General features: G+C 42.3%; 1 protein-coding gene across 1 annotated transcript in view; it reads left to right on the top strand.

The window, feature by feature from the left end:
* ulk2 (unc-51 like autophagy activating kinase 2) overlaps window positions 1–27,269 on the top strand; it is a 119,932-nt gene that overhangs the window by 40,881 nt on the left and 51,782 nt on the right. Inside the window, exons 13-14 of the mRNA XM_034169020.1 lie at window positions 6,020–6,188; window positions 13,256–13,313. Of these exons, the coding sequence (XP_034024911.1) occupies window positions 6,020–6,188; window positions 13,256–13,313 (227 nt within the window). The remainder of the gene's footprint in view (window positions 1–6,019; window positions 6,189–13,255; window positions 13,314–27,269) is intronic.

The following is a 27,269-nucleotide window of genomic DNA, read 5'->3' as shown; positions in this document are numbered from 1 at the left end:
GAAATGTTTCTCTTGATTTATGAAAGAACTTCACTAAAATTGACTCATTTTGCAGTTTTTGCTGGAAGTGCAAATGGCTGTGTGTTGACAAAACAAATGACATCAGAATGTAGCAAGCACTCGTACCAAAGCAGTGCGAGATATTCTACTCTGTTCATTTGGGGGTTTTATGCTAATTGCAGGGACATGTAAATGGTAAATGGGCTGCATTTATATAGCGCTTTTTCATCTGCATCAGATGCTCAAAGTGCTTTACAGTAATGCCTCACAGTCACCCCAATGTGCTGCCATACAAGGTACTCATACGAGGTCTGTCAATAAAGTAAGGTACCTTTTTATTTTTTTCAAAAACTATATGGATTTGAAACATGTGCGATTACATCAAACAAGCTTGAACCCTCGTGGGCATGCGTGAGTTTTTTCATGCCTGTCGGTTGCGTCATTCGCCTGTGGGCAGGCTTTGAGTGAGGAGTGGTCCATCCCTCCCGTCGCAATCTCTTTGTCTGAGAGCTTCCTGAAAGACTGGCGCTTTGCTTGATCAAATTTTTTTCAAAAACTGTGAAGCACATCGAAGTGGGCACCATTTGAGAAATTCAACTGCTTTTTGGTGAAAATTTTAACGGCTGATGAGAGATTATGGCGTGATGCTGTCACTTTAAGGACTGCCCATGGAGCGGGACGTCGCAACGTGCTCTGAGCCGCCGCCGGCTGCTTGTTTCGAGCTGAAAACTTCCAAATTTAAGCCTCTGTTGACCCAGGATGTCGTGAAAGAACAGAGAACTTTCAGGAGAGGTCGGGATCAGCAGTTTATCCGGACATTCCACTGTTAAAGGAGATTTTGTAATGAAAGATGCGCGGACGGGTCCTTTTTCCTGTGGCGCCGCGCTGCGCCGGCTGTGTCCCGACGTGCGGACCTGTCCGCACTTTCTGGTGTCATTTGAAAGGTCTCGTCGAGACGAATCCGTGGATAGTCGTATGACGTCTGTACGACCTTCCTGTGCGGAGTAGCGGCCCAAAACGCACACGTCAAAAGGCCTTTATGAAAATAGTGCAGTGTTGAGCGAAAATGAGGAAAAGGTGATTTTGCCTTGGAATCTGGCCTACCCCCAGTATATATATGTATATGTGTATATGTATGTGTATATACACTCAACAAAAATATAAACGCAACACTTTTGGTTTTGCTCCCATTTTGTATGAGATGAACTCAAAGATCTAAAACTTTTTCCACATACACAATATCACCATTTCCCTCAAATATTGTTCACAAACCAGTCTAAATCTGTGATAGTGAGCACTTCTCCTTTGCTGAGATAATCCATCCCACCTCACAGGTGTGCCATATCAAGATTCTGATTAGACACCATGATTAGTGCACAGGTGTGCCTTAGACTGCCCACAATAAAAGGCCACTTTGAAAGGTGCAGTTTTGTTTTATTGGGGGGTGATACCAGTCAGTATCTGGTGTGACCATTTGCCTCATGCAGTGCAACACATCTCCTTCGAATAGAGTTGATCAGGTTGTCAATTGTGGAATGTTGGTCAACTCCTCTTCAATGGCTGTGCGAAGTTGCTGGATATTGGCAGGAACTGGTACACGCTGTCGTATACGCCGGTCCAGAGCATCCCAAACATGCTCAATGGGTGACATGTCCGGTGAGTATGCCGGCCATGCAAGAACTGGGACATTTTCAGCTTCCAAGAATTGTGTACAGATCCTTGCAACATGGGGCCGTGCATTATCCTGCTGCAACATGAGGTGATGTTCTTGGATGTATGGCACAACAATGGGCCTCAGGATCTCGTCACGGTATCTCTGTGCATTCAAAATGCCATCAATAAAATGCACCTGTGTTCTTCGTCCATAACAGACGCCTGCCCATACCATAACCCCACCGCCACCATGGGCCACTCGATCCACAACATTGACATCAGAAAACCGCTCACCCACACGACGCCACACACGCTGTCTGCCATCTGCCCTGAACAGTGTGAACCGGGATTCATCCGTGAAGAGAACACCTTTCCAACGTGCCAAACGCCAGTGAATGTGAGCATTTGCCCACTCAAGTCAATTATGACAACGAACTGGAGTCAGGTCGAGACCCCGATGAGGACGACGAGCATGCAGATGAGCTTCCCTGAGACGGTTTCTGACAGTTTGTGCAGAAATTCTTTGGTTATGCAAACCGATTGTTTCAGCAGCTGTCCGAGTGGCTGGTCTCAGACGATCTTGGAGGTGAACATGCTGGATGTGGAGGTCCTGGGCTGGTGTGGTTACACGTGGTCTGCGGTTGTGAGGCTGGTTGGATGTACTGCCAAATTCTCTGAAACGCCTTTGGAGATGGCTTATGGTAGAGAAATGAACATTCAATACACGAGCAACAGCTCTGGTTGACATTCCTGCTGTCAGCATGCCAACTGCACGTTCCCTCAAATCTTGTGACATCTGTGGCATTGTGCTGTGTGATAAAACTGCACCTTTCAGAGTGGCCTTTTATTGTGGGCAGTCTAAGGCACACCTATGCACTAATCATGGTGTCTAATCAGCATCTTGATATGGCACACCTGTGAGGTGGGATGGATTATCTCAGCAAAGAAGAAGTGCTCACTATCACAGATTTAGACTGGTTTGTGAACAATATCTGAGGGAAATGGTGATATTGTGTATGTGGAAAAAGTTTTAGATCTTTGAGTTCATCTCATACAAAATGGGAGCAAAACCAAAAGTGTTGCGTTTATATTTTTGTTGAGTGTATGTGTGTATGTATGTATGTATATGTATGTGTGTGTGTGTGTGTATGTATATGTATGTGTGTGTTGGGATGTCCCGATCCGATTCCAAGTCATCTGATTTTGAGTATCTGCCGATACCGAGTCCCGATCCGATACTTATAATATTTTCATTTTAATCACCTTATTTTATTATTTATCACTTAAACAGTGCACTTCTCCTTGAGGTAGCTTGAACAATCAAGTAATAATCTTCCAGACTTAAAAAATGTACAAATTTCCATGTTATTTTGTCTAAAAATAAATGTCCAAGGTTCCTTATGTTAAACAAGAAATTATCTAATGTGAAATAACAGGTGGTTGTAATTTACAGATGAAAGGTTTCTAAAGAACCATTTATTGATTTAGCTCATTTAATTACAAGTGTTCTAAACTTTTTTTAAACAGTAATCAGAAATTTCGAAGTAACAAACAACAACAACAAAAAACATTTCCAAGGATTTTTCTTCAAAAAACTGCTCTATAAATGAGCAGTTACACGTTTGTTTTGTACAGATCAGTGGTTTCTGCCACTAGTCTTCCGTATTTTGGCCTGATGCATCGTTCCTGTTGGACAACACGAAGCTACGTTACAGCTCAGAACGTCAAAAGTTGGTTTGGGTTGTTATGTTTTTTCTTTTGTTCAATAAAAAAAAAAAAAAAAAAAAAAAAAAAAAAATATATATATATATATATATATATATATATATATATATATATATATAAAGATTAAAAATCTATATCGGATTCCTGATCGGGATGCAACGTCCGATTTTGATCAAGTCTGAAACCACGTGATCGGAATCGGATCGGGACATTCCTATATAAGGGTATGTGTGCCTGTGTGTGAATGTGCATGTGTATCAATCAATCAATTTTATTTATATAGCACCAAATCACAACAAACAGTTGCCCCAAGGCGCTTTATATTGTAAGGCAAGGCCATACAATAATTATGTAAAACCCCAACGGTCAAAACGACCCCCTGTGAGCAAGCACTTGGCTACAGTGGGAAGGAAAAACTCCCTTTTAACAGGAAGAAACCTCCAGCAGAACCAGGCTCAGGGAGGGCAGTCTTCTGCTGGGACTGGTTGGGGCTGAGGGAGAGAACCAGGAAAAAGACATGCTGTGGAGGGGAGCAGAGATCAATCACTAATGATTAAATGCAGAGTGGTGCATACAGAGCAAAAAGAGAAAGAAACAGTGCATCATGGGAACCCCCCAGCAGTCTACGTCTATAGCAGCATAACTAAGGGATGGTTCAGGGTCACCTGATCCAGCCCCAACTATAAGCTTTAGCAAAAAGGAAAGTTTTAAGCCTAATCATAAAAGTAGAGAGGGTGTCTGTCTCCCTGATCTGAATTGGGAGCTGGTTCCACAGGAGAGGAGCCTGAAAGCTGAAGGCTCTGCCTCCCATTCTACTCTTACAAACCCTAGGAACTACAAGTAAGCCTGCAGTCTGAGAGCGAAGCGCTCTATTGGGGTGATATGGTACTACGAGGTCCCTAAGATAAGATGGGACCTGATTATTCAAAACCTTATAAGTAAGAAGAAGAATTTTAAATTCTATTCTAGAATTAACAGGGAGCCAATGAAGAGAGGCCAATATGGGTGAGATATGCTCTCTCCTTCTAGTCCCACAATGAAAATTTAAGCAATGCCGTCTAATAATACTGCCTAAGGGAAGCATGTATAAAGTGAATAAAATTGGTCCTAGCACAGAACCTTGTGGAACTCCATAATTAACCTTAGTCTGTGAAGAAGATTCCCCATTTACATGAACAAATTGTAATCTATTAGACAAATATGATTCAAACCACCGCAGCGCAGTGCCTTTAATACCTATGGCATGCTCTAATCTCTGTAATAAAATTTTATGGTCAACAGTATCAAAAGCAGCACTGAGGTCTAACAGAACAAGCACAGAGATGAGTCCACTGTCTGAGGCCATAAGATCATTTGTAACCTTCACTAATGCTGTTTCTGTACTATGATGAATTCTAAAACCTGACTGAAACTCTTCAAATAGACCATTCCTCTGCAGATGATCAGTTAGCTGTTTTACAACTACCCTTTCAAGAATTTTTGAGAGAAAAGGAAGGTTGGAGATTGGCCTATAATTAGCTAAGATAGCTGGGTCAAGTGATGGCTTTTTAAGTAATGGTTTAATTACTGCCACCTTAAAAGCCTGTGGTACATAACCAACTAATATAGATTGATCATATTTAAGATCGAAGCATTAAATAATGGTAGGGCTTCCTTGAGCAGCCTGGTAGGAATGGGGTCTAATAGACATGTTAATGGTTGGTTTGGATGAAGTAACTAATGAAAATAACTCAGACAGAACAATCTGAGAGAAAGAGTCTAACCAAATACCGGCATCACTGAAAGCAGCCAAAGATAACGATACGTCTTTGGGATGGTTATGAGTAATTTTTTCTCTAATAGTTAAAATTTTATTAGCAAAGAAAGTCATGAAGTCATTACTAGTTAAAGTTAAAGGAATACTCAGCTCAATAGAGCTCTGACTCTTTGTCAGCCTGGCTACAGTGCTGAAAAGAAACCTGGGGTTGTTCTTATTTTCTTCAATTAGTGATGAGTAGTAAGATGTCCTAGCTTTATGGAGGGCTTTTTTTATAGAGCAACAGACTCTTTTTCCAGGCTAAGTGAAGATCTTCTAAATTAGTGAGACGCCATTTCCTCTCCAACTTACGGGTTATCTGCTTTAAGCTACGAGTTTGAGAGTTATACCACGGAGTCAGGCACTTCTGATTTAAAGCTCTCTTCTTCAGAGGAGCTACAGCATCCAAAGTTGTCTTCAATGAGGATGTAAAACTACTGACGAGATACTCTATCTCACTTACAGAGTTTAGGTAGCTACTCTGCACTGTGTTGGTATATGGCATTAGAGAACATAAAGAAGGAATCATATCCTTAAACCTAGTGTGTACAAGTAAGGTGTGTACTTTAACTTATCTGGTTTAATCTGGTTTTTTATCTGTTTTATTATGTTGTTTTAATTGTAAATTATATTATGGGAAATGTGCAATATGCTGATTAATGTTCCAGAGGCATGCAAGCAGTGTACTGTTTTGTTGTTGTATTTATTAATTTTTGAGACAGAAATATTTGCAGAACACTTGAAGTCCAAGACAAATTTTCCTTTGGGTACAATAAAGTGTATCGTATATTGAGCCACCATACAGAATAATAACTCTCATGTCTGTGTGTCTCTCTGAACATCCAGTCGCTGCCAGACATGCAGATGCTGACTGAAGATGGGTTATCATCTCCACCGCTCGGCCCACCAAACTTCCTGCAGCTTTCCAAAGAGTCTACAGGAAGCACCAGCAGTAAGAACTCATCCTGTGACACCGACGACTTCGTCCTGGTGCCTCACATCTCTGCTGAGAGCTGTAAGTGACAGTGCGCTGCACCACATCTCCCATATGAGTGACACATGGCTGCTTTAAGAAGTCAGAATGTACAGGTCAGCCTCAGCTGAAATATGTGGGAGTAGAAAATGAATGAATGAATTACGCAGTTAGGTCACATTGCTGTATTACTTTTAACAATATTAAAATGTCACAAAATGTCCAAATGCTTGCTTTACAATTTCAATTCATTTCACTTATATAGCGCCAAATCACAACAAAGTTGCCTCAAGATAAGATAAGATGCCTTTTATTGTCATTGAATAAAATTCAACAAAATTTAAGTTGCAGCTTCACCTTGTCTAGCATCAAACCTCATACGACAATTTAAGACAAAGGACAAAAATACACATTCAACTATATACACAGAGAAATCAGTAGGCAAAGAAATGCAGCAGGAGATTAAAAAAGTGCTGTGTGCATGACAGTTCTATAAACAAACTGCAATGTGCCAGGAGATGCAGACCCTGTAAATAAATAAATAAATAATTAAAACAGGCCAGATATACTGAATGCATGATTACAGTCCCTAAAAAGGTGTGTGTGTGTGTGTGTGTGTGTGTGTGTGTGTGTGTGTGTGTGTGTGTGTGTGTGTGCGCATATGTGTATAACTCCAGAGTGGTGGAGTGTATATGAAAAACTACAAGGGAGGGGGGCAAGGGTTAACAGCTCTGACAGCCCTAGGAAAAAAACTGTCTCTGTCTATTTGTAGTGACCTTTAATATTTCTGTACCGCTTGCCTGATGGAAGCGCTACAAGCACTCTGTGGCCTGGGTGACTGGGGTCCGCAGCGATAGATTTGGCCCTTTTCTTGACACGATCTCATAAATGGAGTCCAAGTCTGGGAGGGGGCAGCCAACAGTGCCCTGAGCTGTCCTCACCACCCACGCCAGACTCTTCTTCTCCTGGGCTGTACAGCTGCCGTACCACACAGTCACGCTGAGGCAGAGTTTCTGTGTAGGCTCTCAGTTGTCCAGGTGGTTTCCTTAGTAGAGAAGCTTGAATCTTCGACTGGACTGGTTGCTTGACGCGAGGACGTTTCGCTTCAAATCTCAGAAGCTTCCTCAGCTCAAATTCTTGCTGTGGTGGTCTGACTTCTGTCTTGACTCTTGTAGAGAAGAATAATCAAGAAGTCACAAAAGCTGGAGTTTTAAACCTAACCAGACCCCTCCTACCGAGAGGCAGACTGCTATAGGCTGGTGACTAAACAATAGCTCTAATTAGCACCTATTGTGCTCTAGTTAGCACCCTCCTAATGACAGGGCAGCTGTCCCTCTCCTGAAGGCTCCCTTGACGACTCTGCTGATGACGTGAATGACTCATTACCATGAACAAAAGACTGAAACTGCTTTGACCTGTGTACCGCATTGTAAACAGGGGATAAAGCGTGTCTCAGACCCCCTCCCCGGTTAAGGCTGGGTTTCAAACGTTTCACAAAGAATGCCTCCTTGACCCCTCTCTCAAACCATTTCTTCTCTCTGGCTAATATTTTAACTTCCTTGTCCTCAAACGTGTGGTTAGTGTCTTTACGGTGGAGATAAACTGCAGACTGAGGTCCACTGGCGCCCTCTCTGCGGTGCTGGAATAGCCTTTTGTGTAAAGGTTGCTTAGTCTCACCTATGTAGTGTTCGTTACAGTTTTCCTGACATCTGATAGAATACACTACATTGCTCTGTTTGTAACTAGGGATCCTGTCCTTAGGGTGAACTAATTTCTGTCTCAAGGTGTTAACCGGTTTAAAGTAAACTGGGATTTTGTGCTGTCTGAAGATCCTCTGTAGTTTTTCCCCTACTCCTGCTAAATTAGGGAGAGATACTCCTCTTCTTCTTGTCTCCGTCTCCTGTCTATGTGGTCTCTTTGAACTCTAGGACTTCTGCACTTTGTCCAGGGACCACCGTGGGTACCCACATACTGTGAAGGCTTTCCGGACAAGTTGTTGTTCTTTAGCCCTTAAAGTGCAGAAGTCCCACAGAACAAAGAGACCAGATAGACAGGAGATGGAGACAAGAAGAGTGTCTCTCCCTTATTTAGCAGGAGTAGGGGAAAAACTACAGAGGATCTTCAGACAGCACAAAATCCCAGTTTACTTTAAATCAAATCAAATCAATTTTATTTATATAGCGCCAAATCACAACAAACAGTTGCCCCAAGGTGCTTTATATTGTAAGGCAAAGCCATACAATAATTACTGAAAAACCCCAACGGTCAAAACGACCCCCTGTGAGCAAGCACTTGGCGACAGTGGGAAGGAAAAACTCCCTTTTAACAGGAAGAAACCTCCAGCAGAACCAGGCTCAGGGAGGGGCAGTCTTCTGCTGGGACTGGTTGGGGCTGAGGGGAGAGAACCAGGAAAAAGACATGCTGTGGAAGAGAGCAGAGATCAATCACTAATGATTAAATGCAGAGTGGTGCATACAGAGCAAAAAGAGAAAGAAACACTCAGTGCATCATGGGAACCCCCCAGCAGTCTAAGTCTATAGCAGCATAACTAAGGGATGGTTCAGGGTCACCTGATCCAGCCCTAACTATAAGCTTTAGCAAAAAGGAAAGTTTTAAGCCTAATCTTAAAAGTAGAGAGGGTGTCTGTCTCCCTGATCTGAATTGGGAGCTGGTTCCACAGGAGAGGAGCCTGAAAGCTGAAGGCTCTGCCTCCCATTCTACTCTTACAAACCCTAGGAACTACAAGTAAGCCTGCAGTCTGAGAGCGAAGCGCTCTATTGGGGTGATATGGTACTATGAGGTCCCTAAGATGAGATGGGACCTGATTATTCAAAACCTTATAAGTAAGAAGAAGAATTTTAAATTTTAACTTTATTTTAACTTTAAACTGGTTAACACCTTGAGACAGAAATTAGTTCACCCTAAGGACAGGATCCCTAGTTACAAACAAGTGCAATGTATTGTATTCTATCAGATGTCAGGAAAACTGTAACGAACACTACATAGGTGAGACTAAGCAACCTTTACACAAAAGGCTATACCAGCACCGCAGAGAGGGCGCCAGTGGACCTCAGTCTGCAGTTCATCTCCACCTTAAAGACACTAACCACACGTTTGAGGACAAGGAAGTTAAAATATTAGCCAGAGAGAAGAAATGGTTTGAGAGAGGGGTCAAGGAGGCCTTCTTTCTGAAACGTTTGAAGCAACCCAGTCCAGTCGAAGATTCAAGCTTCTCTACTACTGAGGCAGAGGATGCTCTCTATTGTGACCCTGTAAAAGTTTGCCAGCAGTCGGGAGGATGGTCCAGCGCGTTTCAGTTTCCTGAGGAAGAAGAGCCTTTGTTGCACCTTCTTCACCAGATTGGAGGTATTCATGGACAAAGACAGATCAGATGTAATATGGAGGCCCAGAAATTTGATGTTGTCCACACGCTCCACCACTTCTCTGCCTATGAGGAGGGGGACGTGGTCCGTTTTCTTGGCCATACTAAAATCTACAAGGACCTCCTTGGTCTTCCCTGTGTTCAGTGTCATATTGTTAACTGAACACCACTGAATTAGCCGCTGGACCTCCTCTCTGTAGTGGGTCTCATTATTATCTGAAATGAGACCCACTACTGTGGTGTCATCTGCAAACTTCACAACTGTGTTTGTGGGGTGGATGGCAGTACAATCGTGTGTGCACAGAGTGAAGAGGGCTGGGCTAAGCACACAGCCTTGCAGAGTGCCTGTGTTAAGGACCAGAGAAGACAATGTAAGGTCACCTATTCTCACCACCTGAGACCTTTTGGTGAGAAAGTCTCTGATCCAATAGCACAGCAGCACAGGCAAACCCAACTGGTGTAGCTTCAGTGTCAGCTTGTCTGGGATGACTGTGTTAAAAGCTGAGCTGAAGTCTACAAATAGCATCCTAACATATGTGTTGGGGTGCTGCAGATGAGTCAGGGCTGTGTGCAGAGTGATGGAAACAGCATCCTCTGTTGAACAGTTCCCTATATAAGTGAACTGAAGGCTGTCCAGGTCCGCAGGAATGAAGTCTCTGATATACCTTAGTAGAATCCGCTCAAAGCATTTCATGATTACTGGGGTCAGAGCAACAGGCCAGTAATCATTCAGGAGGTGATGGATGTCTTCTTTGGTATCGGTATTATGATGGAGGACTTGAGGCACCCAGGAACCTTGGCCAGGCACAAGGACAGATTGAAAATATCTGAAAACACTCCTGCTAATTGATTAGTACATGTTCTCAGAGTCCTACCCGACACCCCATCCGGTCCTGCAGCTTTGTGGACATTAATCCTCTGCAAGGTGGACATCACCTGATGGTGCTGCAGGACAAGGGGCTGATGCTGGTCCCCAAGTTGGGGTAAATGTACAGCCTCCCTGCTGTTTGAAGTCTTAAGACGGGCAAAGAAGTTGTTCAGAGTGTCAGGCAGGGTGAGGTCATGGCTGGCCAGTTGGTTCTTGCGCTTATAATCCGTCATGGTCCTGATGCCTCGCCGCATATTCTGCAGGTCCTTATTATTAAAATGCTCCTCTATGCGCTGTTTTGCCTGCTTAATTCCACTCCTCAGTTCAGATCGAGCCCTGCAGTAAGCCAGCCTGTCTCCAGCCCGGTACGCAGCATCTCGGGCCTTCAGCAGGGACCGTACTGTGCTATCCAACCATGGTTTCTGATTGGGAAACTCCTTAATGATCTTTACAGGGAGGATAGCATCAGTACAGAACTGGATGTAACCCAGGACAGGTGATGTATATTCTTCCAGGTCTGCCCCATCCCTAAACAAACTCCAGTCTGTGTGTTTAGGGGAGGTGATGGTCTAGTGGTTAAGGTGTTGGGCTTGAGTCCAGAAGATCATGGGTTCAGATCCCCACCTGACTGGAAAATCACTAAGGGCCCCCTGTTGCTCCCGGTGTGTAGTGAGCGCCTTGTATGGCAGCACCCTGACATCGGGGTGAATGTGAGGCATAATTGTAAAGTGCTTTGAGCGTCTGATGCAGATGGAAAAGCGCTATATAAATGCAGTCCATTTGCCATTTCCGTAACCTCAAACAGTCCTGTAGTGCGGAGGAGGCCTCATTAGACCAAACGTGAACTGTCTTGGTGGTTGGCTTTGATCTACATGCCAGAGGCTTATAAGCAGGAATCAGCTCCACTGAACTGTGGTCAGTGGAGCTGTGGTGATGTGGTGCTGCTACTGCCTTGTAAGCACCAGGAATATTACAATATACCTGATCCAAAATATTATTGTCTTTGGTGGGGAAGTTTATGTACTTAAGAAATTTAGGAAACACCGCCTTTAATTCAACGTGATTAAAATCTCCAGCCACAATCACAGCCGCCTCTGGGTTGACGTTCATCTGCCCATTAACCAGGCCGTACAGCGCCTCTAACACTACTTTAGCATTCACCCGTGGTGGTATATAGACAGTTCTGATCACCATAGACGGGAGCTCTCTCACCAGCTTAAAAGGTCTGCATTTCTCGGCCAAGTATTCCAAATCAGGAGAGCAGAATGTTGCAACAATATATGTGGCTGTGCACCAAAGATTGTTTACATACAGAGCGCCAGGCCCCCATCTCTGCTCTTAACCCAAAGCCACAGTCCTGTCCGCCCGGAAGAGAGAGCGTCCCTCTATCTCCACCGCTGTATCTGGGATGTTATCGTCCAGCCAGGTCTCTGTAACAGCGGCCACACAACTGTCCATTCTTCGCGAGATAACCCTGAGTCGGATCTCGTCAGTCTTGTTGGCAAGAGAACTGGGATTGGCAAGGAAGAGACTAGGAAGCGCCGGTCTGTACAGGCTAGCTTGTAGCCTAGCACGCAAGCCAGCTCTCTTACCCCTTTTCTGTTTACAAAAACGCCGTCTCCTGGGCAGCTGCGTGGAAAAAATCATAGGCTCAGTAGTCCTTCGCAATTCCAGTAAAATAAAGTCCAGTTTCGGGGATATGTGAAGCCTGCACTGTAGCCCAATATTCCATAATTCCGACCTACTGTACTGCACTAGTGCCTCCACTACCATTGTGTACATAGACATGAGTAAAAACAAACAAACAAACAAATGGACACAAGCATAGCCACGGGAGTTGCAAGCCGCAGCATATACACGTGCCGCCATTATTAAGGTGCAACTGAAAGAACAGGTAAGGTCTAACCTTACCAACCCCCAGAGCAATAGTGCTAAGGAAAAACTCCCTCTGAGGAAGAAACCTCAAGCAGACCTGCAGAAACAGACACCACACCCATCTTGGAGCTGCACCTCAAACAGAGAGAGAAAAAAAAAAACAGAATCAGGCATCAGAAAGACAACAAATACAGTATAATTTGTCAGCATTAAACAACAAGAAAAACAGAAGAAATACTAAAGTGATCGCCGGCCACTAGTCCTAAACTTCACTAAAAGACCCAGAATTTAGATAAAGTTGAGGCCGCAGCACACTCTGTTTACTAATAAAATGAATTTAAAAGAGTAAAAAAGCATAGTAACATACTATGTCAGTATGCTAGCCATACGAAAGGGAAAATAAGTACGTCTTAAGTCTGGACTTGAAAGTCTCCACAGAATCTGACTGTTTTATTGATGCAGGGAGATCATTCCACAGAACAGGGGCACGATAAGAGAAGGCTCTGTGACCCGCAGACTTCTTATTCACCCTAGGGACACAAAGTAGTCCTGCACCCTGAGAACACAAAGCCCAGGCCGGTACGTAACGTTTAATTAGGTCAGCTAGGTAGGGAGGTGCCAGGCCGTGAAAAATTTTATAGACTAGTAGTAGAACCTTTACAACTTTTACAATGAGGTTTGAAATTAATGAAGTCTCCAAATGTTCTTTTACACAAAAAAGATGAAAAAAGAACAAAGTGAATGAATATTAATCAATTCTTACCACTGATTAAAAATGTTCAGGATTAAATTTATTGTTTATTTGATAAATGCTGACGTGAGCCTGAATGAGCTGTAAATGTTCACATCATGACACACAGAACAGATGTGCACATGTTGTATGTAATGTGAACAGAGTCTGCACTCAAGCAAGGGTCCTCACATAATCTGATCATTACTGCAGCTTTGTAAATAAAAGGCTTTTTTTTTTTTTCTTTTTGTCAGATGACCAACCAGTGGCAGCAGGCCGCCGTCTGTCTAGCGAGTTCCTGATGTGTGGAGGGTAAGTGCTTTAGTTTCATAAAAGCAAACGTTCAAACAAGCAAAAAAACAAAGTTTTTATTCAACTGACTTTATCTACACGTGTTCTGCTTGAAAACATATTGGATCAAATTTAATGAAAAGTTTACACCTAGTAGTGGAGCAGATAACTGAAAGAATTGTTCATTTCTGGAAAGAAGCACCAAAGTTGGCACAAATACTCCTTAGACATTACTCTTTTGAAAAAACTGAGTAGCCACTGGAATTTTCAGTAGGCGGCCAGGTAGGGGTCAATTAAAGAATTACACAGGGGTCAGTGCTATATTGGGGTGATATGGTACTAAGAGGTCCCTAAGATAAGATGGGACCTGATTATTCAAAACCTTATAAGTAAGAAGAATAATTTTAAATTCTATTCTAGAATTAACAGGGAGCCAATGAAGAGAAGCCAATATGGGTGAAATATGCTCTCTCCTTCTAGTCCCCGTCAGTACTCTAGCTGCAGCATTTTGAATTAACTGAAGGCTTTTCAGGGAACTTTTAGGAAAACCTGATAACAATGAATTGCAATAGTCCAGCCTAGAGGAAATAAATGCATGAATTAGTTTTTCAGCATCACTCTGAGACAAGACCTTTCTAATTTTAGAGATATTGTGCAAATGCAAAAAAGCAGTCCTACATATTTGTTTAATAGATTTCTCACAGTATTACTAGAGGTCAGGGTAATGCCATCCAGAGTAAGGATCTGGTTAGACACCATGTTTCTAAGATTTGTGGGGCCAAGTACAATAACTTCAGTTATATCTGAATTTAAAAGCAGGAAATTAGAGGTCATCATCTAGGTCACTAGAAGTCTTTCAGAAAGCGCTGTAACTAGGTTTAAGGATATGATTCCTTCTTTATGTTCTCTAATGCCATATAACAACACAGTGCAGAGTAGCTACCTAAACTCTGTAAGGGAGATAGAGTATCTCGTCAATAGTTTTTCATCCTCATTGAAGACAGCTTTGGATGCTGTAGCTCCTCTGAAAAAGAGAGCTTTAAATCAGAAGTGTCTGACTCCATGGTATAACTCTCAAACTCGTAGCTTAAAGCAGATAACCCGTAAGTTGGAGAGGAAATGGCGTCTCACTAATTTAGAAGATCTTCACTTAGCCTGGAAAAAGAGTCTGTTGCTCTATAAAAAAGCCCTCCGTAAAGCTAGGACATCTTTCTACTCATCACTAATTGAAGAAAATAAGAACAACCCCAGGTTTCTTTTCAGCACTGTAGCCAGGCTGACAAAGAGTCAGAGCTCTATTGAGCTGAGTATTCCATTAACTTTAACTAGTAATGAGTTCATGACTTTCTTTGCTAACAAAATTTTAACTATTAGAGAAAAAATTACTCATAACCATCCCAAAGACGTATCGTTATCTTTGGCTGCTTTCAGTGATGCCGGTATTTGGTTAGACTCTTTCTCTCCGATTGTTCTGTCTGAGTTATTTTCATTAGTTACTTCATCCAAACCATCAACATGTTTATTAGACCCCATTCCTACCAGGCTGCTCAAGGAAGCCCTACCATTATTTAATGCTTCGATCTTAAATATGATCAATCTATCTTTGTTAGTTGGCTATGTACCACAGGCTTTTAAGGTGGCAGTAATTAAACCATTACTTAAAAAGCCATCACTTGACCCAGCTATCTTAGCTAATTATAGGCCAATCTCCAACCTTCCTTTTCTCTCAAAAATTCTTGAAAGGGTAGTTGTAAAACAGCTAACTGATCATCTGCAGAGGAATGGTCTATTTGAAGAGTTTCAGTCAGGTTTTAGAATTCATCATAGTACAGAAACAGCATTAGTGAAGGTTACAAATGATCTTCTTATGGCCTCGGACAGTGGACTCATCTCTGTGCTTGTTCTGTTAGACCTCAGTGCTGCTTTTGATACTGTTAACCATAAAATTTTATTACAGAGATTAGAGCATGCCATAGGTATTAAAGGCACTGCGCTGCGGTGGTTTGAATCATATTTGTCTAATAGATTACAATTTGTTCATGTAAATGGGGAATCTTCTTCACAGACTAAGGTTAATTATGGAGTTCCACAAGGTTCTGTGCTAGGACCAATTTTATTCACTTTATATATGCTTCCCTTAGGCAGTATTATTAGACGGTATTGCTTAAATTTTCATTGTTACGCAGATGATACCCAGCTTTATCTATCCATGAAGCCAGACGACACACACCAATTAGTTAAACTGCAGGATTGTCTTACAGACATAAAGACATGGATGACCTCTAATTTCCTGCTTTTAAACTCAGATAAAACTGAAGTTATTGTACTTGGCCCCACAAATCTTAGAAACATGGTGTCTAACCAGATCCTTACTCTGGATGGCATTACCCTGACCTCTAGTAATACTGTGAGAAATCTTGGAGTCATTTTTGATCAGGATATGTCATTCAAAGCGCATATTAAACAAATATGTAGGACTGCTTTTTTGCATTTACGCAATATCTCTAAAATCAGAAAGGTCTTGTCTCAGAGTGATGCTGAAAAACTAATTCATGCATTTATTTCCTCTAGGCTGGACTATTGTAATTCATTATTATCAGGTTGTCCTAAAAGTTCCCTAAAAAGCCTTCAGTTAATTCAAAATGCTGCAGCTAGAGTGCTGACGGGGACTAGAAGGAGAGAGCATATCTCACCCATATTGGCCTCTCTTCATTGGCTTCCTGTTAATTCTAGAATAGAATTTAAAATTCTTCTTCTTACTTATAAGGTTTTGAATAATCAGGTCCCATCTTATCTTAGGGACCTCGTAGTACCATATCACCCCAATAGAGCGCTTCGCTCTCAGACTGCAGGCTTACTTGTAGTTCCTAGGGTTTGTAAGAGTAGAATGGGAGGCAGAGCCTTCAGCTTTCAGGCTCCTCTCCTGTGGAACCAGCTCCCAATTCAGATCAGGGAGACAGATACCCTCTCTACTTTTAAGATTAGGCTTAAAACTTTCCTTTTTGCTAAAGCTTATAGTTAGGGCTGGATCAGGTGACCCTGAACCATCCCTTAGTTATGCTGCTATAGACGTAGACTGCTGGGGGGTTCCCATGATGCACTGTTTCTTTCTCTTTTTGCTCTGTATGCACCACTCTGCATTTAATCATTAGTGATCGATCTCTGCTCCCCTCCACAGCATGTCTTTTTCCTGGTTCTCTCCCTCAGCCCCAACCAGTCCCAGCAGAAGACTGCCCCTCCCTGAGCCTGGTTCTGCTGGAGGTTTCTTCCTGTTAAAAGGGAGTTTTTCCTTCCCACTGTAGCCAATGCTTGCTCACAGGGGGTCGTTTTGACCGTTGGGGTTTTACATCATTATTGTATGGCCTTGCCTTACAATATAAAGCGCCTTGGGGCAACTGTTTGTTGTGATTTGGCGCTATATAAAAAAAAATTGATTGATTGATTGATTGATCCATGTCTTTATGTCTGTAAGACATTCCTGCAGTTTAACTAATTCGTGTGTGTCCTCTGGCTTCATGGATAGATAAAGCTGGGTATCATCTGCGTAACGATGAAAATTTAAGCAATGCTTTCTAATAACACTGCCTAAGGGAAGCATGTATAAAGTGAATAAAATCGGTCCTAGCACAGAACCTTGTGGAACTCCATAATTAACCTTAGTCTGTGAAGAAGATTCCCCATTTACATGAACAAAGTGAAATCTATTAGATAAATATGATTCAAACCACTGCAGCGCAGTGCCTTTAATACCTATGGCATGCTCTAATCTCTGTAATAAAATTTTATGGTCAACAGTATCAAAAGCAGCACTGAGGTCTAACAGGACAAGCACAGAGATGAGTCCACTGTCTGAGGCCATAAGATCATTTGTAACCTTCACTAATGCTGTTTCTGTACTACGATGAATTCTAAAACCTGACTGAAACTCTTCAAATAGACCATTCCTCTGCAGATGATCAGTTAGCTGTTTTACAACTACCCTTTCAAGAATTTTTGAGAGAAAAGGAAGGTTGGAGATTGGCCTATAATTAGCTAAGATAGCTGGGTCAAGTGATGGCTTTTTAAGTAATGGTTTAATTACTTTAATTAACCAACTAATAAAGATAGATTGATCATATTTAAGATCGAAGCATTAACTAATGGTAGGGCTTCCTTGAGCAGCCTGGTAGGAATGGGGTCTAATAGACATGTTGATGGTTTGGAGGAAGTAACTAATGAAAATAACTCAGACAAAACAATCGGAGAGAGAGTCTAGCCAAATACCAGCATTACTGAAAGCAGCCAAAGATAACGATATGTCTTTGGGATGGTTATGAATAATTTTTTCTCTAATAGTTAAAATTTTATTTGCAAAGAAAGTCATGAAGTCATTACTAGTTAAAGTTAAAGGAATACTCGGCTCAATAGAGCTCTGACTCTTTGTCAGCCTGGCTACAGTGCTGAAAAGAAACCTGGGGTTGTTCTTATTTTTTTCAATTAGTGATGAATAGTAAGATGTCCTAGCTTTACAGAGGGCTTTTTTTATAGAGCAACAGACTCTTTTTCCAGGCTAAATGAAGATCTTCTAAATTAGTGAGACGCCATTTCCTCTCCAGCTTATGGGTTATCTGCTTTAAGCTGCAAGTTTCTGAGTTATACCACGGAGTCAGGCACTTCTGATTTAAGGCTCCCTTTTTCAGAGGAGCTACAGCATCCAGAGTTGTGCTCAGTGAGGTTGTAAAGCTATTGACGAGATAATCTATCTCACTCACAGAGTTTAGGTAGCTACTCTGCACTGTGTTGGTATATGGCATTGGAGAACATAACAAAGAAGGAATCATATCCTTAAACCTAGTTACTGCGCTTTCAGAAAGACTTCTACTGTAATGAAACTTATTCCCCACTGCTGGGTAGGCCATTAAAGTAAATGTAAATGTTATTAAGAAATGATCAGACAGAAGGGGGTTTTCAGGGAATACTGTTAAGTCTTCAATTTCTATGCCATATGTCAGAACAAGATCTATAGTGCAATTAAAGTGGTGGGTGGGCTCATTTACATTTTGAGCGAAGCCAACTGAGTCTAATAATAGATTAAATGCAGTGTTGAGGCTGTCATTCTCAGCATCTATGTGGATGTTAAAATCGCTCACTGTAATTATCTTATCTGAGCTAAGCACTAAGTCAGACAAATGGTCTGAAAATTCACAGAGAAACTCACAGTAACGACCAGGTGGACAATAGATAACAACAAATAAAACTGGTTTTTGAGACTTCCAATTTGGATGGACAAGACTAAGAGTCAAGCTTTCAAATGAATTAAAGCTCTGTCTGTGTTTTTGATTAATAAGCTGGAGTGGAAGATTGCTGCTAATCCTCCGCCTCGGCCCGTGCTTCGAGCATTCTGGCAGTTAGAGTGACTCGGGGGTGTTGACTCATTTAAACTAACATATTCATCCTGCTGTAACCAGGTTTCTGTTAGGCAGAATAAATCAATATGTTGATCAATTATTATATCATTTACTAACAGGGACTTAGAAGAGAGAGACCTAATGTTTAATAAACCACATTTAACTGTTTTAGTCTGTGGTGCAGTTGAAGGTGCTATATTATTTTTTTCTTTTTGAATTTTTATGCTTAAATAGATTTTTACTGGTTATTGGTGGTCTGGGAGCAGGCACCGTCTCTACGGGGATGGGGTATTGGGGGGATGGCAGGGGGAGAGAAGCTGCAGAGAGGTGTGTAAGACTACAACTCTGCTTCCTGGTCCTAACCCTGGATAGTCACGGTTTGGAGGGTTTAATAAAATTGGCCAGATTTCTAGAGATGAGAGCTGCTCCATCCAAAGTGGGATGGATGCCGTCTCTCCTAACAAGACCAGGTTTTCCCCAGAAGTTTTGCCAATTATCTGTGAAGCCCACCTCATTTCTTGGACACCACTCAGACATCCAGCAATTCAAGGTGAACATGTGGCTAAACATGTCACTCCCCGTCCGATTGGGGAGGGGCCCAGAGAAAACTACAGAGTCCGACATTGTTTTTGCAAAGTTACACACCGATTCAATATTAATTTTAGTAACCTCCGATTGGCGTAACCGGGTGTCATTACTGCCGACGTGAATTACAATCTTACCAAATTTACGCTTAGCCTTAGCCAGCAGTTTCAAATTTCCTTCAGTGTCGCCTGCTCTGGCCCCCGGAAGACATTTGACTATGGTTGCTGGTGTCGCTAACTTCACATTTCTCAAAACGGAGTCGCCAATAACCAGAGTTTGATCCTCTGTGGGTGTGTCGCCAAGTGGGGAAAAATGGTTAGAGATGTGAACTGGTTGGTGGTGTACAGGGGGCTTCTGTTTGGGACTACGCTTCCTCCTCACAGTCACCCAGCCGGCCTGCTTTTCCGGCTGCTCGGGATCTGCTGGGGGACAGCTATCGGCGGCTAAGCTACCTTGGGCCGCACCAACTACAGGGGCCTGGCTAGCTGTAGGATTTTCCAAGGTGCAGAGCCGAATCTCCAATTCGCCCAGCCTGGCCTCCAAAGCTACGAACAAGCTACACTTATTACAAGTACCGTTACTGCTAAAGGAGGCAGAGGAATAACTAAACAAAGCATGCCACATAGTGCAAACTATTCCTTTTTAAAACCCTATTAACTCAACCAATAATTTGCATCACATTTTACAATATTTAGACCAACTTTAACATCTGACCCCTGTACAAACTGTTGCTGACCTTTGTTACCATTCTTGCTGTTTTTACCCCATAAGTCCATAACATTCAATCATAGATAGTCAAAACTATACCTTTTTGGTATCGTTGTGATCAGACAAATAATGTGGTATAGCTTTCAATATGACTGAAACATTTTTAAATTTTGACCCCTGTGTAATTCTTCAATTGACCCCTACCTGGCCGCCTACTGAAAATTCAACTGGCTACTCAGTTTTTTGAAAAGAGTAATGTCTAAGGAGTGTTTGTGCCAACTTTGGTGCTTCTTTCCAGATTTGAAGGATTCCTCTGTAAATATTCTGTTATCTGCTGCACTATAGCCATCAGGCCTTACGCTGAGCTAGCACACGTCAATCATACAATGTATTCTATAAAGCCGCTAATTCACTAAAATAAGGAAACAGTGCTGCAGCTCGTGCTACAGTGTTTACAGATTATCATCTGAAACTGGATTATAATTTAGACAGACCTGCAGCATACTTCTCAGCATTTTTTTAATAATTGCTCAACGGAGGGACTAATGATTCAACAAATTACAGATGAATTGGCTGTGATCATAAAGTATTTCTTTAATTATTCTTCTTCTTTGTCTTTCGGCTGTTCCCGTTAGGGGTCGCTACAGCAGATCAATCGTTTCCATCTCACCCTGTCCTCTGTATCTTCCTCTGTCACACCAACCACCTGCATGTCCTCCCTCAGCACATCCATGAACCTCCTCTTTGCTTCTCCTCCTGCCTGGTGGATCCATCCTCAGCATCCTTCTCCCTATATACCCTGGGTCCCTCCTCTGCACATGTCCAAACCATCTCAGTCTCGCCTCTCTGACTTTGTCTTCAAACCGTCCCACCTGAGCTGTCCCTCTGATATGTTCATTCCTAATCTTGTCCATTCTTGTCACTCCCAAAGAGAATCTCAACATCTTCAGCTCTGCCACCTCCAGCTCTGCCTCCTGTCTTTTTGTTAGTGCCACTGTCTCTAAACCGTACAACATAGCTGGTCTCACTACTGTCTTGTAAACTTTCTCCTTCACTCTTGCTGATATTCTTCGGTCACAAATCACTCCTGCCACCTTTCTCCACCCACTCCACCCTGCCTGCACTCTCTTCTTCACCTCTCTACCACTCTCTCCATTACTTTGAACAGTTGACCCCAAATATTTAAACTCATCTACTTTCACCACTTCTACTCCTTGTAACTGCACTATTCCACTGGGCTCCCTCTCATTCACACACATGTACTCAGTCTTGCTTCTACTGACTTTCATTCCCCTTCTCTCCAAAGCATATCTCCACTTCTCCAGACTAGACTCAACTTGCTCTCTACTCTCACTACAGATCACAATGTCATCTGCAAACATCATAGTCCATGGGGACTCCTGTCTGATCTCATCCGTCAACCTGTCCATCACCACTGCAAACAAGAAAGGACTCAGAGCTGATCCTTGGTGTAATCCCACCTCCACCTTGAATGAGTCTGTCATTCCGACTGCGCATCTCACCGCTGTCACACTATTCTTGTACATGTCCTGCACTACCCTAACATACTTCTCTGCCACTCCAGACATCCTCATACAATGCCACAACTCTTCTCTTGGCACCCTATCATAAGCTTTTTCTAAGTCCACAAACACACAATGTAACTCTTTCTGTCCTTCTCTGTACTTTTCCAACAGTATTCTCAGAGCAAACATTGCATCAGTAGTGCTCTTTCTCGGCATGAAACCATATTGCTGCTCACAGATCTTAACCTGTTTTCTAAGCCTAGCTTCTACTACTCTTTCCCATAACTCCATGCTGTGGCTGATCAGCTTTATGCCTCTGTAGTTACTGCAGCTCTGCACACCACCCTTGTTCTTGAAAATAGGAACCAGCACACTTCGTCTCCACTCCTCAGGCATGCTCTCACTTTCCAAGATTTTATTAAACAATCTGGTTAGAAACTCTACTGCCATCTCTCCTAGACATGTCCATGTCTCCACTGGAATGTCATCTGGACCAAATGCCTTTCCACTCTTCATCCTCTTCATAGCAGCCCTCACTTCTTCCTTGCTAATCTCTTCTACTTCCTGATTTACTCTCACCACATCATCCAGCCTTTTCTCTCGCTCATTTTCTTTATTCATCAGCTCTTCAAAATATTCCCTCCACCTTCTCAGCACACACTCCTCACTTGTCAGCACATTACCATGTGCATCTTTTACCACCCTAACCTGCTGCACATCCTTTCCAGCTCTGTCCCTTTGTGTGGCCAATCGGTACAAGTCCTTTTCTCCTTCCTTACTATTCAACTTCTTGTACAGCTCGCAATATGCCTTTTCCTTCGCTTTTGCCACTTCTCTTCTCGCCTTACGCCGCATCTCCTTGTACTCCTGTCTACTTTCTTCATCTCTCCGACTATCCCAAAACGTTTTCGCCAGCCTCTTTCTCCTTATGAGGTGGGCTTCATAGATAATTGGCAAAGCTTCTGGGGAAAACCTGGTCTTGTTAGGAGAGACGGCATCCATCCCACTTTGGATGGAGCAGCTCTCATTTCTAGAAATCTGGCCAATTTTCTTAAATCCTCCAAACCGTGACTATCCAGGGTTGGGACCAGGAAGCAGAGTTGTAGTCTTACACACCTCTCTGCAGCTTCTCTCCCCCTGCCATCCCCTCATTACCCCATCCCCGTAGAGACGGTGCCTGCTCCCAGACTACCAATAACCAGCAAAAATCTATTTAATCATAAAAATTCAAAAAGAAAAAATAATATAGCACCTTCAACTGCACCACAGACTAAAACAGTTAAATGTGGTCTATTAAACATTAGGTCTCTCTCTTCTAAGTCCCTGTTGGTAAATGATATAATAATTGATCAACATATTGATTTATTCTGCCTAACAGAAACCTGGTTACAGCAGGATGAATATGTTAGTTTAAATGAGTCAACACCCCAGAGTCACACAAACTGTCAGAATGCTCGTAGCACGGGCCGGGGCGGAGGATTAGCAGCAATCTTCCATTCCAGCTTATTAATTAATCAAAAACCCAGACAGAGCTTTAATTCATTTGAAAGCTTGTCTCTTAGTCTTGTCCATCCAAATTGGAAGTCCCAAAAACCAGTTTTATTTGTTATTATCTATCGTCCACCTGGTCGTTACTGTGAGTTTCTCTGTGAGTTTTCAGACCTTTTGTCTGACTTAGTGCTTAGCTCAGATAAGATAATTATAGTGGGCGATTTTAACATCCACACAGATGCTGAGAATGACAGCCTCAACACTGCATTTAATCTATTATTAGACTCTATTGGCTTTGCTCAAAAAGTAAATGAGTCCACCCACCACTTTAATCATATCTTAGATCTTGTTCTGACTTATGGTATGGAAATAGAAGACTTAACAGTATTCCCTGAAAACTCCCTTCTGTCTGATCATTTCTTAATAACATTTACATTTACTCTGATGGACTACCCAGCAGTAGGGAATAAGTTTCATTACACTAGAAGTCTTTCAGAAAGCGCTGTAACTAGGTTTAAGGATATGATTCCTTCTTTATGTTCTCTAATGCCATATAACAACACAGTGCAGAGTAGCTACCTAAACTCTGTAAGGGAGATAGAGTATCTCGTCAATAGTTTTACATCCTCATTGAAGACAACTTTGGATGCTGTAGCTCCTCTGAAATAGAGAGCTTTAAATCAGAAGTGTCTGACTCCGTGGTATAACTCACAAACTCGTAGCTTAAAGCAGATAACCCGTAAGTTGGAGAGGAAATGGCGTCTCACTAATTTAGAAGATCTTCACTTAGCCTGGAAAAAGAGTCTGTTGCTCTATAAAAAAGCCCTCCGTAAAGCTAGGACATCTTTCTACTCATCACTAATTGAAGAAAATAAGAACAACCCCAGGTTTCTTTTCAGCACTGTAGCCAGGCTGACAAAGAGTCAGAGCTCTATTGAGCTGAGTATTCCATTAACTTTAACTAGTAATGACTTCATGACTTTCTTTGCTAACAAAATTTTAACTATTAGAGAAAAAATTACTCATAACCATCCCAAAGACGTATCGTTATCTTTGGCTGCTTTCAGTGATGCCGGTATTTGGTTAGACTCTTTCTCTCCGATTGTTCTGTCTGAGTTATTTTCATTAGTTACTTCATCCAAACCATCAACATGTTTATTAGACCCCATTCCTACCAGGCTGCTCAAGGAAGCCCTACCATTATTTAATGCTTCGATCTTAAATATGATCAATCTATCTTTGTTAGTTGGTTATGTACCACAGGCTTTTAAGGTGGCAGTAATTAAACCATTACTTAAAAAGCCATCACTTGACCCAGCTATCTTAGCTAATTATAGGCCAATCTCCAACCTTCCTTTTCTCTCAAAAATTCTTGAAAGGGTAGTTGTAAAACAGCTAACTGATCATCTGCAGAGGAATGGTCTATTTGAAGAGTTTCAGTCAGGTTTTAGAATTCATCATAGTACAGAAACAGCATTAGTGAAGGTTACAAATGATCTTCTTATGGCCTTGGACAGTGGACTCATCTCTGTGCTTGTTCTGTTAGACCTCAGTGCTGCTTTTGATACTGTTGACCATAAAATTTTATTACAGAGATTAGAGCATGCCATAGGTATTAAAGGCACTGCGCTGCGGTGGTTTGAATCATATTTGTCTAATAGATTACAATTTGTTCATGTAAATGGGGAATCTTCTTCACAGACTAAAGTTAATTATGGAGTTCCACAAGGTTCTGTGCTAGGACCAATTTTATTCACTTTATATATGCTTCCCTTAGGCAGTATTATTAGACGGTATTGCTTAAATTTTCATTGTTACGCAGATGATACCCAGCTTTATCTATCCATGAAGCCAGAGGACACACACCAATTAGCTAAACTGCAGGATTGTCTTACAGACATAAAGACATGGATGACCTCTAATTTCCTGCTTTTAAACTCAGATAAAACTGAAGTTATTGTACTTGGCCCCACAAATCTTAGAAACATGGTGTCTAACCAGATCCTTACTCTGGATGGCATTACCCTGACCTCTAGTAATACTGTGAGAAATCTTGGAGTCATTTTTGATCAGGATATGTCATTCAAAGCGCATATTAAACAAATATGTAGGACTGCTTTTTTGCATTTACGCAATATCTCTAAAATCAGAAAGGTCTTGTCTCAGAGTGATGCTGAAAAACTAATTCATGCATTTATTTCCTCTAGGCTGGACTATTGTAATTCATTATTATCAGGTTGTCCTAAAAGTTCCCTAAAAAGCCTTCAGTTAATTCAAAATGCTGCAGCTAGAGTACTGACGGGGACTAGAAGGAGAGAGCATATCTCACCTATATTGGCCTCTCTTCATTGGCTTCCTGTTAATTCTAGAATAGAATTTAAAATTCTTCTTCTTACTTATAAGGTTTTGAATAATCAGGTCCCATCTTATCTTAGGGACCTCGTAGTACCATATCACCCCAATAGAGCGCTTCGCTCTCAGACTGCAGGCTTACTTGTAGTTCCTAGGGTTTGTAAGAGTAGAATGGGAGGCAGAGCCTTCAGCTTTCAGGCTCCTCTCCTGTGGAACCAGCTCCCAGTTCAGATCAGGGAGACAGACACCCTCTCTACTTTTAAGATTAGGCTTAAAACTTTCCTTTTTGCTAAAGCTTATAGTTAGGGCTGGATCAGGTGACCCTGAACCATCCCTTAGTTATGCTGCTATAGACGTAGACTGCTGGGGGGTTCCCATGATGCACTGTTTCTTTCTCTTTTTGCTCTATATGCACCACTCTGCATTTAATCATTAGTGATCGATCTCTGCTCCCCTCCACAGCATGTCTTTTTCCTGGTTCTCTCCCTCAGCCCCAACCAGTCCCAGCAGAAGACTGCCCCTCCCTGAGCCTGGTTCTGCTGGAGGTTTCTTCCTGTTAAAAGGGAGTTTTTCCTTCCCACTGTAGCCAAGTGCTTGCTCACAGGGGGTCGTTTTGACCGTTGGGGTTTTACATAATTATTGTATGGCCTTGCCTTACAATATAAAGCGCCTTGGGGCAACTGTTTGTTGTGATTTGGCGCTATATAAAAAAAATTGATTGATTGATTGATTGATTATGCTTTCCTGGACCTCTTCATTCCACCACCAAGTCTCCTTGTCTTCCTTCCACTGTCCAGATGTCATACCCAGTACTGTCCTAGCTGTCTCCCTCACCACATCTGCAGTACTTTTCCAGTTGTCCAAAATTGCTTCCCCTGCAACCAGTGCTTCTCTCACCTGGTCACTAAATTTCACACAACAGTCTTCCTCCTTCAGCTTCCACCATCTGATCCTTTGTTGAGCTCTCACTCTCTTCTTCTTCTTTACCTCTAAAGTCATCCTACAAACAGCCATCCTATGCTGTCTAGTGACACTCTCTCCTGCTACCACCTTACAGTCTGTGATTTCTTTTAGCTTGCATCTCCTATAAAGAATGTAGTCCACCTGTGTGCACCTTCTTCCACTCTTATGTTACCCTGTGCTCCTCCCTTTTCTTAAAGTAGGTTTTCACCACAGCCATTTCCATCCTTTTTTCAAAATCAACTACGATCTGTCCTTCCCCATTCCTATCCTTGATACCATATCTACCCATTACTTCCTCATCACCTCTGTTCCCTTCACCAACATGCCCATTGAAGTCTGCTCCTATCACCACTCTTTCATGCTTGGGCACGCTCTCCACCACCTCATCTAACACATTCCAGAAATCTTCTTTCTCCTTCATCTCACAACCTACCTGTGGGGCATATGCACTGATGATATTCATCATCACCCCTTCAATTTCCAATTTCACACTCATCACCCTGTCAGACACCCGCTTAACCTCCAACACACTTTTAACATACTCTTCCTTTAAAATGACCCCCACACCATTTCTCTTCCTGTCCTCACCATGGTACAACAACTTGTACCCACTGCCGATGCTCCTGCTCTTACTTCCCTTCCACTTGGTCTCTTGCACACACAATATGTCTACCTTTCTCCTCTCCATCATATCAGCCAGCTCTCTCCCTTTACCAGTCATACTACCAACATTCAAAGTCCCCACTCTCATTTCCACCCTTCTAGTTTTCTTCTTCTCCCGCTTTTCATGGCAACGTTTTCCTCCTCTTCTTCGTCGTCTTCGCCCAGCAGTAGCCCAATTTCCACCGGCACCCTGTTGGGCAATAGCCCCGGTGGCGGACATTGTTAACCCGGGCCGCGACCGATCCGGTATGGGAATTCGATTCTGCCCTTCCTGACGCAACCCTCCTCATTTATCCAGGCTT

Source organism: Thalassophryne amazonica, chromosome 4 (assembly GCF_902500255.1).
Source record: "Thalassophryne amazonica chromosome 4, fThaAma1.1, whole genome shotgun sequence".
Classification (NCBI taxonomy): Eukaryota; Metazoa; Chordata; class Actinopteri; order Batrachoidiformes; family Batrachoididae; genus Thalassophryne; species Thalassophryne amazonica.
This window is presented reverse-complemented; position numbering and strand designations above follow the sequence as displayed.